Raw genomic sequence first — 16,897 nt, 5'->3', positions numbered from 1 at the left:
CAGAAATTTAGAAATATTTACATAAAATTTAGTATTTAAAGAAACTTGTTGGCTAAAAAGATGGCTAAAATTGCAGTTATTTAAACAAATCAACTAACATTCTGTTTGCACAAATTCTGTTTGTTATTACTAATTTTAATTAATATCTTCATTCCATATACTAAAATATTGTTTAATGAAAAAAAAATATTGATTTAATATACCATATTTCAGAATACAACTTCAGACGAGGCGTGTTATTTTACAAAATGATATGAAATGCCAATAGAATCAATACATTTTTTAATGATATGCATTGTCGAATAGCAAAAGCCGTTATATCTAACGGCTGGGCAGTTTTGTCTTTTCTATAGAAACATTTGACACATTGGTAATTTCGACAATCCTCATGAATGTTTCTAATGGGACAATTATAATTATTTCATGAGTGATTATCTTGTGTTTTTGATTCATTTAAATTGCAAGGAGAATGTGATGCAAGAGGATGTAATATGATGTAGTTATGTTTTGTTATAGATTATAAAAGCCATGGTGTACCTTTCAATTTTAAGAACTATTACGTAGTTCAAATTGGGAATGGGTTATTAACGATCTGAGAAGACATAAATAATACTTACCTTTCGCAAAAGTTAAAGATGCTTATTTTAAAAAATATCATCGTCATTAATATATTTTTCTTATGTATTGGTATTACTTCAGTTGTCAATACATGTCTTCACAATTTATTACCTGTATCATCGATACATAAATCTTATTGTTATAATTGAATTATATTATTTCAAATTTTAATTAATTCGTATTTTAAAAGTACTTATATATAGACGATATGTAATGAATTGAACGATATTTATTATAATTCGCTCGACAATAATTTATTGACGACTGACAAAAACAATTGTAAGATTTGTCATTCAAACAAAAAATAATAATGAAATATCAAGATTTAGCTCAAATTAGCTGCACGGGCTGTAATTGTTATAAAATTTCGGATGGGGATATATTGAAAAATCTGCTGGGGATATATTTAAAAATCTGCCGATCGCGACAAGAGGAAACGACCACACGTGATTCGAAAGCAATTTCACTCAATTCGATGTCACACATGTTCCTGCATCGTTTCGTCTTAACGTGATCATCAGCGTGCACTCTTTTTGGCTGAAGGAGTTGAAAGAAAAATTTATTTCCGTTTATTCAGGAGAAATACAGAGTGTACAATGTTCGAGGATACAAATTATGCATGTCCTTGCCGTCGTATCTCTTATCTTTTTCCCGGTTTATGCTATTGCCGATTATGGGTGCGCAACGGATCGAATAATCGTGATATCGCGCGCGTATGCAGAGCATTCGTGTTTTTTTTTTTTGCACACGCTCGCAAGATATTCGCATTCAGTTCCGAATTTTTCTTGAGAATATTCCGAGAACGAAATGGTATTTGCGAGAAAGATGGAGAGAAAGCGTATCTCGCGGGGGTATCTCGTGGAACCGGTACGCGATCGCTTGCAGGAATGTGTCGCAATTTATCCTACAGTAATTTATCGAAACAGGCTTTTTCTATGATCGTTCATGTAAACAAACCCATGAACCCACACTTCTACCGCATCTCAACGTTTCGTTTGCGAATTCGGTGAATCGAATGCATCATATTTTCTATTCATATTAAAGATTGGACGTGACGTGAGAGACGTAATATCTTAAGTGCGACCCGCACATAAGCGCGAGTCAATCGATTTCGCGACACAAATCCCTCGCGCCCGGTCTTATTTCCTTTCCTTCAGCGTATTTCCCATTTTCCCGTCTCGTGTTTTCTCACCCTTCCTTTTCTATGCACAAATAAAAGATAAGATTGCGGATGAGAGATGTAGCGTTTCCCTTCCTGTTATTCCCTTGCCGTATTATCGAAATTGCAAGATGCCCACGTCGGCCAACGATGGTGGTTTTCAGGAGATAAGGAGAGACTAACGTGAGAATTGAGAATTGTGCTACAGACATGTCTAGCTATTTCCGAAATAGAAAGAGAAGGAGGGGGGGGGGGGGAGAGAGAGAGAAAGAGGTACGAATCGGACGCATGACAGCCTCGAATCAATAGAGAATCAATAGCCGATAGGATTTAGCGTACAAGGATAAAATTGATGTTCACTACTCGATCCTTGGCCTCCTTTTTCGGCCGACAAGTACCTCCTTTTTCTACTAGCACAATCGTGACGACAATGATCCATGTTTCTTATTGCACACTTAAAATTCAAATTGTGCAAAGTATGTGATACGATGAGTCTCGTGAATCTTCAAACTTAGGAGATAGCGACGATTAACGATTCGGGAATATACGGACGATTAGCAAGTTCAACGGATTGAGACGAGTGCTGTAATGAATGATCAGAGGAATTAGTGCAACTAGAGTGCTCGACAGCAGGGAAAGCCGATACTATTGAATGTGATGAAATGCGGAAGATTCGAAAGCTTTACAAGAATCTGGTGATACGCGCGCGTGCATCCTTTTGATCTTGCAATAATGAAATATTATTGTTCATCGATGAAAAACTCATGAAAGTGGACTTGAAATATGCGAACAATAGTGATAAAAGCTCGGTGTTAACTGTGGATAATGACATTAATAACAGCATAATCACAAAGAGTAACTTGAGTGTTATATATAGTTTGAATTATATTTTGAAAATTGGAGAAACTAATATTTGAGAAATTATATTATTCCAAATTTGTTGAAGAGGAAATTTATATAAAAATCTTCATGTCCTTTTCTAGAAATCATCACGTCTGGACTGTTATTTCACAATTATATGATTTAATAATCAGATAGCATCCTTTTTACATTTTATCGCATGATGCTATGTAAGATTAAATTCGCGTTCTCGATTCATCATTTTAACTAGAAGCTCTGTACGTGACAAAAAAAAAAATAACGTATTGCACTATAATTAATATACTTTACAGAATTTAATTTGTTCTATGCTAAAAACACACAAATATTTGTTCCCATACATTGAATTTTTCTTAATTATATGTATATAAATATGCTTGCATATAAATATATATTTATATTCAAGCATATAAATATATTTATAATCATATTAATCATTAATATTTAACACTATATATTCACATACTGTTAAATGTTAATGAATTACATAATAAAATAAATAAATGTTCAATTTATTGAAGATTATTAATGCAACATGTTTTTTTGTCGTTGAATAGAAGTTCTAAGTGTATCAGCTGCATAAACTTAACTTCATATTTATACAAGAAAATTATATTAATTATACAAGAAAAAAAAGATGTTAATAAAAGAAATACATGTATGCATAAACAAAATAATTTCCTTCCAATAGTGCGTAAAAATCCCTTTTATTAAAATATTTGGATCTCGCACAAAAGATATTCTGGATCTAGCAAATAAGATTAGGCAAGCAATTATTTAGAAAAATATAAGGCCAAAGCTATTTTTTACATAACAAAAGATATCTTATATTTTAATGATACGATGATGATTAAGAATGATTAAATTTTATAACATATTAAAATTTTCTCATATAATTACAAAGAACTTTTAGACAGATGAATGACACTCATTTAATTCCAGAATTGTTATCATATGAGTATTGTAATAATATTATGCATATGTTTACGTATTTTATTAAAAAATATTGTTTTATATAAATTTAATTTTGAGAGAAAACTGCGACTAAAAATGTTGGAAAATTAAGATAATAAGCAAGGAACCGACCTCATTTCCGCACGAATCCATCTGACTTTACCTGTGCGTTGCGAATGAAATAATTTTTAAATCATGATTTGATAAAATGAAATATCTATTTTCTCTCTTCACAGGATCTATAAAGAAGAACAATTATAATATTAATTATTACGAAATAAATTTATAGTTATCCATAGTACCGTGTGATAATAACAAATCAGATGCACTTGTGTGACTGTATCTACATAAATTTGCTGCAAATTGCATTGTTTAATTATTTAAAGAAATTATTGTATCGCGTTTTTAGTTATGTTATCTTAATATGAATACAAATGGAAAGCGGAAGGATTTATGATCGAACAAATCAACTGGCCTAATCTTTCTTGCACGGTACCGTAATATACCTCAATTCCAGACTCAAGCAAAATTAGCGTGAATCTATGAAAAAGCAAAGAAATTAAGAAGCAGTGTTACTGCTTTTTTAATACGCAGGGAAACATATATCAATAAATAAAATGACTCGGCAAGACAAGTCCTGAAAGAGTGAAACCTTCAGCGCATCTACAAATATGTACAAGTAACGGAATGATTCCTAATCACTGAATATCGAATCATAGCACTTGCAAAGTACAAGAATCAAAAACGTTAAACTTAAATTTTAATCAACGATGATTATTTAATTCTAAATATCGTATTATAATAAAAATTACATTATAATAATGTTAGCGGTTATGTGAAGAGAAAAAAAAAGATATCATGGAAAAGATATTTCTTGTATTTTTCAATGCTGATGCAAATTGCGTTTTAAATTTATTAAATGTTTGCACTTTGCAAGTACCTGGTTTCTGCGTACACTGCGGTATTTGCAAGATTTGCTTACAAGCATGAAAGAATGAACATCAAATACCTTGTAGCATACAATCAGTGGACTGCCTTTAACACACGAATTGAGGCTGTGAGAATAAGGAATTAGGATCGGAATTAGGATCAAGGATCAGAGCCGTTGATTGGGAACGAAGGCAGTTGAACACCTGAAAAAACTCACCGATTGGTGACAGGTGGTTTCAATCATCCAAGTGTCAGCCCGTTTCTAATTCGTTAAAGCTATAACGTTTGTTTCTGCGCAAAAACTAAAAGACGGCTCCGTACGAAACTGTTTTACGCAACATAATCGTCAATAAGATAGTCAATGGCTTATTTGGGATGTTTCATTTGCAAATGTTTATCTATTATTTTTTTAAAATGACTATTACCTACGTAAATTCTGTAAATGAAACATCCTCAGATTTATGCCAGTGTCGGTGACTTTTGTAATGCAATTATATTATCGATTGCATTACAGTCATATATAGCGAAAGATGATCGAGCAAACCATTAACGTTTTTCTTTATGCATACAATGGTAAGCTTCGAGAGCAAATAATATTCTATTCCGTAACTTGCATGGAACACCTTATCCTTAGCAACATTAAGTATCGCGTGTAAATAATAGTTCATATCTACTACAAACAGTAAAGCGTATTAAAACAGTACTGTTTGCAAGTCCCTAAGCAGGCAAATCACGGCACGTGACTTGCGTTATTACGTGTATTAAAGTATATCAGAGCTACTTACAACTAAATCGTACACATATGCATTTTTAAAGCATATATATATTCCACGATGCATTATAAAAATGCACTTTATATAAGAATATAATTTATTTTTTATTTTTTTTTCTAACATGTGGAAACATTCGCAAATACGAAAATTTCCATACATGTAATTTTCTCGATCAAACTATTCCCGTTCGTCATGTAAATTATGTAAAATTATGTTACATCATGTATTATCAAATCTTAAGCTTCTTGTTCAAGTATTTATCGATAAAAAAAAGAATAATGTAAACGATATATACAAAAAGGAAATATAAAAAGTATGGTTATTATTTTGTTTCCAAGTGAAATAGATTTATCCTTCACGATGGCAAATTCTTTTCGCTATGTATCTCAAAACTATTATTATGGTGATATAAATGACATCACAGACACTGGCACAATCGCATAAATTTTCAGCGTAATTGTTCCCATTGACTGTCGATGTTTTTTTCTTTTTATAAATACTATTAGTTATGTCTCACATAAACACAGAAATTGTCATCAATTGATTGATTCCACCTGGATAGCTTCCACCATTGCGTGACGCTTTTGCATTTACGAAACGAAGGACTTACAGTGGGCAGTGGATGGTTGCATGAGAAATGTTTACAGTCTAGATGATCCAGAGGAGCATCAATGGATTCAAGTAAGATAGTAATCCCACGATGATCATCAAGTGCAGACAAATCCTTCCTGAGCTACTGTAGTTGCACCAGTAGGTCCTTCCTAGACAAACAAATGTACATCAAGGAAGAATGAATCATAATATTGATTGTCACCAATAAAATCTCAAGTTTTCACATTTTCGTCCGTTGGAATTCATGTTGCAATTAAAAATCTTATTTAAATAAAAAAACTATTTAATATTTATTTGCTGTTTGGCGCATTAGTTTTCTTATTTTTCAGATCTAAGAATTCTTTTTCAGAAAATAAAAAAAGATTGCTACTGGTAACACTTATATTTCTAAGTGTAATGCTTCTAAAATTTTGTATTGAGCATAAGCAAAACAAAATATACCAATATACGATTATTAAGTAATAATAAAGCATATACATAATTAAAATTATTACGTATTATATGTTTATCCTTTTTTACCTCTACCTGGTGAGAGACAGAAGAATGAAGAGAAATTTTGTGATAAATTTTTCACTTACTATGTTTCATTTTCAAATGTTTAATTATTTTATCCTGTTATATAAAGATTATTATATGTACAATGTCTTACGTCCTTATTAGTTGATAGATTTTGTTTATATTCATCCATACTGAAGCCAGAATTGCTATCTTCCCCGCAAGATTGAACCACTAACGTTGAATTCTCCGTCTATAAAAAGATTCAAATGATACATATCTACACATTTAATACATATACATATATTAACATTAATAAGTACATTCTGTATGACTTTAAAAGAACTTTCTTTTTCCTTCAAGCGCATTTTATGGTATGTACACTACCTACTTGCTCTTCCGCCTCATTAATTCGTCGTTTCTTCCCAATCGCATCAAGTGTCTGATCTGATAATCTCTTCCTGCCACTTGCATCACCTTGATTTCGCGGCGAAACACTGCCACTGTTTCCATTTCCAGCTATATTGCCATTCCTATGCACACTGCTAGAAGCCTATAAAAAAGAAAACATCATGTAGTAAGTAATTGAATCTAAATAATTATTATTTTAAAGCATATTTTAGTTAAAACAATTTATAAAATATTCGCGTTGGATAGTTTAAATATGTTTATTTGTATATCTCTTAAAAAATGTTTAATTATATAACATGGCTATACAATTATAAATATATAATATAAAAATAATATTTAATATTTAGGTATTAGAATTTTTTTTCATACCTTTCTCTCTTTTTTCAACAAACTTGGAGATACGTAAGTATGCAAATCCTTTCTTTTTACATGTTTAGCTTCAATCCACATTCCTTCCTTAAACATATTTATTTGTTCTGCTTGTCTTTCAACTGTAACAAATATATCCTTAGTCATATATATTCTAAGTTTACAATCGATTGTACATATATTCTAATTTGTTTAAAAATACCTGTATCCACAAAGGATTTGATGTCGTATGTGAGATCAACATTGATATTTTCACCCTTTTCGCTTTTTTCGTTCTTTTCACACTTAGCAAAAGCCAGGCCGATGAACCACATAGAACACTGCTTGCCCGATTCGGGGTTCAATGGTGGGAACGCCTCCGGATTAACGTGTGCCAAAGTAATATGAGGATTCCTTTCCAACATGCCTGTGAGAATGGTTATGATTTTGCCAATTTGGCACCCGCGAATTATTAGTAATATATACATATATGTAAAAAATAAGATAAAAAAATTTAACTAAAAATTTATGTAAAGATAATATTTAATTTTACTATTATAACACACAAATTAAAAGACAAAGCCTAGCAAATACTCCTTACTTTCCTGAAAAAATATTATAATTTATTCTATCTTTTAATCTTTGTTGATTTGTATGTATAGCATATACTTCTAATTTTCTACATATATTTTACATTTTAGCATATGCTTCTGTATTTTAATCTACAATCTCATATATTATATATATATATATATATATATATATATATATATATATATAAACAATAAAATAAGATAAAAATTCAATTATTTTATAAGAAATCAATTTGTTTTAGACATCAATATTATTATTTAAAAATCCATTGTTCATTTCATATGAATTAAAGACATCTAAATTAAATATTTGATTTTTCTAATATTTTATGTTAATTTGAATTTACATGTAAAGTAAAAATAGTACAATAAGAAATAAAATGTTATGTAAGAAAAACAATATATATATATGTTACTTATAAATGTATCATCATATTCTATTACCTATTAAGTGTCGTATTTTTGACTCGACAAGACCACACCATTCAAGTTGATCCTCGGCACTTAAACTTTTGGCTAATAATACAATGTAATGCTTGTATTTGCCAAAAAAATTTGGTGGCTCAAACAATTTGTCCCACGTTGCTTTACCCATAATAATCTCTTCGGTTATGGCTAAACCATTTTCAAACGCTTCTTGCATGATGGTTCTGGTCGATACGGATACATTAAAAGTAGAATTTTGTTGAGGATATGCAGGTGTGATTATCGGCATCAGATGATATCTATCTGATACATTTACCTAAAGAAAAGGAAAAAAAAAAAGAAAGAGTAAAGATTTTAAACAAATCTTGTAGATACGTAAGTATGCAAAATTTTGTCAAACAAAATTTTATTTTATTATTTTACTCGCAATATTATTTTCAAAATATTGCAATTTACATGCAACATTAATTTATAAAATATAAAAAATGTTTAATTTTTACTCTTGGATCCCAAACTGGATAACCCAGATTAACATTGTCAGGTTGTTTTAAAAGTACTGGTTGTGGCCATTTCCATTGAGAGAATACAAGGAAAAATTTTTCTATTAAAGTTGCAGCCACGGCGTTGGGATAAAGTTGACATGTCCGCGCAACTAACATTGCCCAAGATACGCCACCGAGATAACCTAAGACATTGCTGTATATGCCATGTCCTAAAGATAAAAAAAAAATATATATATATATCAAAATAAATAAACTTTATGTATTGTGCATCAATTATAAAACAATAACTATATGTTACGTTTTGCCCATAATTTTATAGCCCTAAGGGCCAATCTGAAATTTTCTATATTAGGTACTAAACGTAATATTTCGTCTGTCACTCTGCAACCATTGAGACTTCTGACACACTTTTGATCAAGATTTTTTAGTAGCATGTCATCCCTGAGATCCTACACACAATTAAATATAATAAAAATTTTTTATTATAAAAATTTATTATAGAAAATAAAACTCTTAGAATACTACTTTTATGAAGATATTACTAACCATTGAATCTGGAATTTCCTTAAGAGTTAACTTTGCAAATAGCATATCAATTTCTATACCATCAAAGTTCATTTTTATCACCGGTACAAAGGCTTCTTCTACTGCCTATAATATGATAAATATATCAATATTGAATAATAAAAGGTTTCAAAATCAAGAAAGTGAAAAAAAACTTATAAGAATCAACATAATTCATATATCCAATTATTATCTATATTAAACAATTTAATTTTATACAAATGGTACAGAAATATTTTGATCCCAAACTTGAACTTTTTTTTTAATATCATATAAACTAGAGTTCTCAAAGGAAAGAGTATTTAACACAATTATATAATATTACATATGTATTAAATATCCATGAGCTATATACCCTTAAATCTGTAACTTCTTCCTGCATCTTCAATAATTCAAAAAAGGATGTAAAATAATCTGATCTATATATATGACGTGGTACAACACATAATGCATCAATATCGGCGCCTTTGTGATGTACACCTAACCTATATGAACCAAATGTGTATATTTTACCACCAACTTGTTCGGCTACATTAGGTGGCATATTTCTAGCTATACTCGTATCCCTTATCCACTGTTTAACCAATGCATTTAATTTGCTGTAAAAATAAGTTTCAATAATTAATAATAGCATTTATTACAGTGGGTTTGAATCAATCCAAAATCAATTAAGTTAGATATATATTATTTGATAAAAAATATATAAGGAAAAAACATTAAATATTAGTATTAATGGATTTATTGAAAAATAACTTTTATATAATTATATCTTCAATCTTATATCTTTCTGAAATATTAATTATTTAAAAAACTTCAGATAAAAACTATACTTTTATAGCTTTCATTATTAATAATATATAAATAATATACAAATATGGATAATTTATTAGATATATACCTTAAAATCTCCATCCTATGATTCAACTCTTCTTCTGATTCAAAAACATTATAGGGTTTCAGGGCCTCTTTCAATTCGTTGGTTCTGGAAATGTCCACAGGTTTAGGTTCAGCTACACTAATAGCGGATGTCATCCCTAGAGTGCGTAAATTGTTCTTTTCACTCGACGTAGGATTCGTATTTGTATTATTATTATTACTTTGCGTCGGCCACATTTTGGTATTCTTTAATTAAGTATGCACCTGCAACAGATATATACCGTAAATATTTATATCAATTGATAGTTTGACATGCTTCTAGAATAATCTAGAATATTAGCACGATGCTATAGATACACTAAAACTACATCATTTACGGAAGGCACAAAAAGGTTAGGCACCAGAAAATATAAATAATTTTTATTTTAACGTGATCCAACGTAGTAGAAATTCCCTCATAGAATGCGTTCAAAAATAATATCCAGATACGCTCAAGTATCATTTTACCTTTGTTTAAAAGCTAAAATGATATATTTGATGCAACTGAACCCAGCCCTGGACGAGTATCAATGGATTCTAAACAATGGTTGATGCTTCACGGTGGTGGGATCACGCGAGAGACGCAATAATTCGCGGAATCGAGACAAAGAGCCAAGCGACAAGGCACGGCGCGGGCAACCTTACCGCTTGATAAATGTTTCATCAAAGATGCGATGGCATGATAATAAACAGGAGATGTGATACAGGACCTCGCTCGTGTTTGTCAGGTTATAAAACACGGCACGAGTGCACGCGCTTGGCGCGGCACAGCGCGGACGCGTCGAGTCGCGCTGTTGTGACGGCGCGGAGGAGAAGGGGGGAAGGACACGTCGCGCACCTAAGAGAAGTCACGCACCGCACGTCCGTCCGACGGCGCGGGCCTGCCCGTAAACAACAACCTCCACGGGAATGGGAGGCGCATTTAGCCGTGTGTGAGTCGCCCTTGCGTCTGAGAATTCTCGAGATGCGCGGCTTGTTAACGGCGTGGCGGCGGATTATCGCGCGTTATCCCCGCGCGTTACCGCGCTTCCCGACGTCGTCGACGACCGCTGGCACACGCTCCGGTATCCGCACGCGTCGCGACGCTACGTAAATAAACGGGCCGAGCAGTACCGCACACGGGAAAAATTAGCGGACACAATACGTATACTCTATACCCCACGCGCACTCAGCGCCACGCACAACACCACCTACAACGCTGCCCGCAAACATGGCGCGCCCCGACCGCTCGTTGGCTCGGAACAATCGGGGAACAGGCGAGATAGAAAGATGGGCGTCGCCTGATCGACGACAGCGTCATCTGGTCTTGGTGCGTCCAATTGCGTAGCCGCGAGTCAGTACTCGCGGATAATATAGTATCTCTGAAATATTCTTATTCTCGATAATTCATCGTTGATCTTTTAATTGTGTGTTTAGTTTTTTATGTATCTGTCGCACATCTAAAAACAATAAACAAATCAGATGCACATGAATATTCGGATAAAATAAAAGAGGAAAAATCTCAAGTCGAGTCGTTTTAAATCCTGCTCAGCCAATAAAATGGTCGTATAGAATTTTGAAACAGTGTTTAAAATGATCTTAAATGTAAATGGATGATGAATATCTTAAAAATTCTTAAAAATGCATAAACTAAATGCATAAACTAACATGAAAGACTAATATTAGCAAATTATTACAATTTCAAAATCATTATGTGAAATCGATGCATATTCACACAACAATTTAATTTCATTAAAAAATTTAGGTTTTATTTCATTTAAATTCAACATTAATTCTTCATTTCTTCTTCAAACTTAGTAAATTTCTATTTTTATTTTGTGTTAAATCAATGTATACAATAACAATTTAATAACAATTTAATTTAATATGAATTTAAGTTAAATTTATTTTATGTTTTTAATATTAATTAAATATTTAATTAAGTTTTTAAATTATTTCATCCATTAAATTTATTTAATTATCTCTTTTTAAATATTAGTATTTCTTTGTTTTATTAAATTGACAATTACAAGCCTCATTGATAATTAATTATATCATTTTTAATTTAATAAACTTATAAATTGAAGATATACAAACAAATACATAAAATTAACAGAATATATGACTAGACAAAAAATTTTGTAAAATGATTGAGAAATCTTTTTTATCTGTATTGTTGTATGTATGTAAATTTATTTATTATATTCATTTTATTCATTATATTCATATTATAATATTTATGATAAATTTTTGTTAATTATATAAAATATTTGCAAAGTAAATTTTCTTTGCAAGGCAATTTTTACATATCAGATTCAGAGAAGATCAAATTACTATATCTATTATTTATTATTCTATATCTATTATTTATTGCAAAATTTCTTATTTCGCAACTGTCGCGTTGAATTGAAATGCATCTAATGCGAATGCATCAAATTGTTCCGGGGATGGTATAATTTTGCCGGAAATTTTGTTATGGCTCGGCTAACACTTTTTTACGCCTCTAAGATGAGAAGGGACTTCCTACCAGAAAGAGAAGAAGAAAATGAGATAACTGCGTGGAGTTTCATTTGCGGCTCTATGAGTCTAGGCGCAGCTTACCCGAGAGGATACTTCAACCGGAGCATTTACTACCTGCCACTAAATTAGCGCTGGAATTAATCTCCATCCACTCTCGCCCTCCGAGTAATCGTGGACGGACCATATGACTTCGATGGGTATAATATAATTTCGTATGCGCTGGAGTGATAATTTATAGATGAATCGATTAAAAATTTCATTGTAAAAATAATATAATAAAGAGTTTGATATTGTAAGATATAAGAATTATCCTTAATGTATGAAAATTTGTTTATATTATATTGTTATTTATATTATAAATGTGTGTGTGTGTGTGTGTGTGTGTGTGTGTGTGTGTGCGCCTTATAATGTGTACATATCTGAAATTCTCATTCATTAAAAGACAATTGTAAATATTATTCTTTGAGTCATTAGGATTTTTCTATAAATGCTAATAATCTTCTGCTAGTTTTGTATTTCTTGATAGTCAATAACATTTTCAATATCATTTTCTCTGTCACAGTTAATATTATCAATTTACAAAATAATTTGGTAATTTTCCAAATATTGGATATTCTGATAATTTATCGAATAATCCAGCAATTGTTATCACAAAGAAATATTAATCTACAATATATTAAATTAAATCATTGCAGTGACAGACAACAATTCGAATTTCCAGAAAGCATTTTTGATGAATTTTATTAACAATAAAGTTTTATATCGGAATGCCTTTTGTTCCTCGGTATTTTATTATTTTAGATGAAGAGAAAGAATCGAGAAGAAATTCGAGCTAATGATCGTCTTTGATATTGTAATGAGTAAGATACGAACGACATTATTTGTTATTCAAATTTAAATTTTATGATGTAGACGTTATTTACGTTACTCGGTTAACCCGCACTGATTTTCTGCGTGATTTTTTTTTCTTTGTCTGCATCACCCGGGAAATCACGAGTATAACGGGAACCCGTGAAATTAAATATCCTTGAGTCGTACGCTTCGGGACCGTGAACCGTGATTGGACTCCATCATGATTGTCATTTTAAATAATTTAATGAGTCTCTATATTCTAGATCATATATTGTATATCAAAATTAACTGGATTTACATTGATTTAATTGATAATTAATTTAATTGATAATTAATTTTGAGCAAAAGTTTAACAAAATTTGTAATTGTCCCAAATTTATATATATATATAAATTTAATTAAAAAAAAATAAATAAATAAATAAAAATAAAAAAATTATAGAATATAAAATCCAATCCTGCCGAGCAATGTCATCTATTATTTTATTATTAACAAAATTTGTCAAGAATGCTTTTTGAGAATTCGAACTGTTGTCCATATCATTGCAATGATTTAGTTTAATATAGATCAGTATTTTTTATGATAACAACTGCTAGATAAAATAAATTATGTAACAGTTTTTTAAAAGCAAATCGAGATATGGGAAAAGATGAAATCGAGTTTTAATATTCAAATATTTAAGATTATTAATAATTGAAAATTAATTCAATAATAAAAGTAGTATAAATTATAAGATATATCAAGCGTACTTTCAATCAATCAAATTTTGTTCCTGTTTGCATTTTGGAATATAGCGTACTTTGTAAGAGAAATTGCCTGATCTCGGAATGTGCAAAATTGCGGATTTAATATTCGCAACATGATGCAGATGATTGCTTCTTGCGTCAACAAGGAATTATTGAGAAAGACTGCACCAGGGGATTTTTTTGACCTCTTTTCATGCCTGCGTGTGTATACCATGTACTTTGCGTGCTCCGTAAATAACCGGAATTTGATTGTACGGTACTGCGCAACTCGATAGCGTCGAACTGTGAATAACTACGCTCCTCGCGATTGCAAAAAAACGCCAATGAAACGCGACAAGATCCAATAATTTCGAATAGAATATTATAGATTGCATCTTGCACTTTGCTTTGTCACGTTTCATTCGGAAAAAAAATGTCATATCCCATCTAAATGAAAGACCCAATTTCAAAATCAAAATTAATTTTAAAGCTAAATGCATCTTTCATACGCAGTATACATATATTACTACCATACTTTTTCTTAATCATCCGTTTATTTAATTTACGCCAAAGATAATGCGTCTAATTCATCGCATTATCTTTATGTATTAATCTCAATTAGTCTCAGCAGTTTGGATGTGAAGGAGCATGACAAGAAGCCTCTAATTACAAGGGAAATGACGTAGATAGAAATAAATAGAATAAAAATGAGGGAGATCTTAATCTCCCTTAAATTTCTTTCTCTTCAGTTATTCCTTCTTTCTACTTAGATTAGTCTAGCTTATTTATTATTCAAATAAATAATAATTTGCCTAAGAACGGATGAAATTGCATTACATCCCTCAAGTGATATATGCCGAAACTTTCAAAACTTCCGAAGGGATAAGTCTTTGTGTGTCAAAAATAGTCTTAAATGCTGTCGTTTCGACATCCTCGTACGGCGTTCCCGTTCAGTTGTAGAAACTAGCGTGAGAAAAGATGAAACGGAGGCGAAATCGAATCGGAGTTTCTAACCAATTCGTGTCTTCGCCCTCCTCTCACCGCTCCACCCTCAGCAGATAGGGTAGTCAACCTTTTTTCTTAACACGGTGTATTGGGATGGGTAACAGATAGTTGGATTCAGTTAAGACTCTATTTTTCAATTTCATTCTTCAGTGTTTTCTGTTACTGTTCAATGGCGGGATGAATCTTTCGATCAGCGTGGGTTTCTTGAACGATAGCGTAAACTGCCGTCTTTTATAAATGTTTTCGCGCGTATCTCACGCGACGGAATGCCACATACGAGAGTCTTCGAAACTTGAAAAAGATTTTTCACAATGCCAATCGCGGTAAGCTTCTTATCGCGAACACAGGGATTATCCTTTTTCAGTTTCAACTTTCTGGTAAAATGTCTCTTAAACAAAAAGATTTTATATAATTGCGCGTGTGTACGTGTGGCTTTATAGCCTCTTAATAAAATGTCCCGAATTACAATTTCTATTTTTCTAGGATTAAAATAATACAGAAATAATTTAAAATACTATTCCAGTAGTTTTGTAAATAGAATAATTTTTCAAAATGTTATATTTTATCATAAAAATTTTCTCCTTTTCCAAGCTATAATTATTTAATTTCCAAATACAGAAGTGTATTTCAGTTTCAAATTCAATACGTTCTATTTTCAAAATAGTCAATTATGGAAAATAGTTTATAAAAGTTAGAGTGACGAATAGAAATGGGACAGAGATGAAGGGATTAAGATTCACCGCTAATAAAACCGATTCGAATGTAAAAGTGCCAGTTTTGACAAACAACACATTTTTGGAGGATGGATATGAAATTTGCTTACAATTATGTCGCGCAAAATATTTTCGTGATTGTATTACGAAGCACTGTAATAGATTAATGACACCGCTCATGTTTCGGGCCAAATATTCGAAACAAATAATGTTGCGCCCGACGATCTGGGCGCGACGCGAGCTATTTGCGCTCATACAAATCTCAGTGGTGTATGCGATATATTTCTCGGGCTTTTATTGCGGAAAACACAGCGTAGCAGGTCGCGTAGTGCCGTGCACACTCAAATCACGTTACATTTTCACCATTTACCTTCACCGGCCTCGTAGATAAGTACGCGCAAGCGAACGCGAGTTGGAAGCACGCCGCTCGCTCATCCGTTAATCATATTTCGCACTTGGAACTTTTTCGCGCCCCCGCAATTTACCCGGCGGCGAGATGAGTTTTCCTATTTTTCAGCAACTCCGTGGCCCGATGGTCAACGCACGTATCGCTTTCCGTATGCCGGCTGTCATACGTCTTCATTCGTTAGCCCCGCGACGGTGTGTTTGTCGCTTTCGCCAGAGATCGAAAGACAATTCGCAGAAATATTTTCCGTCAGCTCGCTGATTTTTCGGCTGGCAAGAAAATATATATGACGGCGGCGGCGAAAACGGAAAACGGAAAGTGCGATTACTGATTCGTCAAGTTTTCCGCAATATTCCGCGCAACGGGAATTATCTGTTTTATATCCGCGGAACTAAGTTAAAGCCGGGCGGAACATCCGAGAAAATAAATAATTACAAATGCAGTTAAATCTGCAATCCTGCAACTTGGTGTTGTTTAAAAGCAGGCGTGCTTTCTAGAGCGGATTTGTGCAAGTTAA

General features: G+C 32.0%; 1 protein-coding gene across 4 annotated transcripts; it reads right to left on the bottom strand.

Annotated features, from left to right (window-relative positions):
* Positions 1 to 1,148: 1,148 nt before the first annotated feature.
* hrg (poly(A) polymerase hiiragi) lies at positions 1,149 to 11,403 on the bottom strand. 4 transcript variants are annotated; one of them, XM_089073895.1, is made up of 12 exons: positions 10,826 to 11,403; positions 10,164 to 10,405; positions 9,621 to 9,864; positions 9,248 to 9,352; positions 9,000 to 9,150; positions 8,699 to 8,910; positions 8,217 to 8,514; positions 7,403 to 7,606; positions 7,201 to 7,322; positions 6,812 to 6,973; positions 6,575 to 6,673; positions 1,149 to 6,070 (listed from the first exon to the last, which is right to left on the bottom strand). In XM_089073895.1, exons 2-12 carry the CDS (start codon positions 10,376 to 10,378, stop codon positions 6,047 to 6,049), a joined length of 1,836 nt encoding a protein of 611 aa, XP_088930021.1. In that variant the 5' UTR covers positions 10,379 to 10,405; positions 10,826 to 11,403; the 3' UTR covers positions 1,149 to 6,046. The 4 variants fall into 4 exon arrangements, with proteins under 4 accessions (XP_088930021.1, XP_011634987.2, XP_011634985.2 ...); XM_011636685.2 differs by having other exon boundaries at positions 1,149 to 6,074; positions 11,019 to 11,403; XM_011636683.2 differs by having other exon boundaries at positions 1,149 to 6,074; positions 10,826 to 11,402.
* Positions 11,404 to 16,897: the final 5,494 nt, after the last annotated feature.

This window comes from Pogonomyrmex barbatus, unplaced genomic scaffold (assembly GCF_055798465.1).
Source record: "Pogonomyrmex barbatus isolate J1 unplaced genomic scaffold, ASM5579846v1 scaffold16, whole genome shotgun sequence".
NCBI lineage: Eukaryota > Metazoa > Arthropoda > Insecta > Hymenoptera > Formicidae > Pogonomyrmex > Pogonomyrmex barbatus.
This window is presented reverse-complemented; position numbering and strand designations above follow the sequence as displayed.

What these genes read in the sequence shown, in the direction of transcription:
- hrg (XM_011636685.2), bottom strand. Translation starts at nt 10,378, where the DNA reads ATGTGGCCGACGCAAAGTAATAATAATAATACAAATACGAATCCTACG. An exon ending in AGGAAATTCCAGATTCAATG is followed by an intron (nt 9,151 to 9,247) that starts GTTAGTAATATC and finishes AATTGTGTGTAG; the next exon opens with GATCTCAGGGATGACATGCT. An exon ending in CAAATCCTTTGTGGATACAG is followed by an intron (nt 7,323 to 7,402) that starts GTATTTTTAAAC and finishes TATTTGTTACAG; the next exon opens with TTGAAAGACAAGCAGAACAA.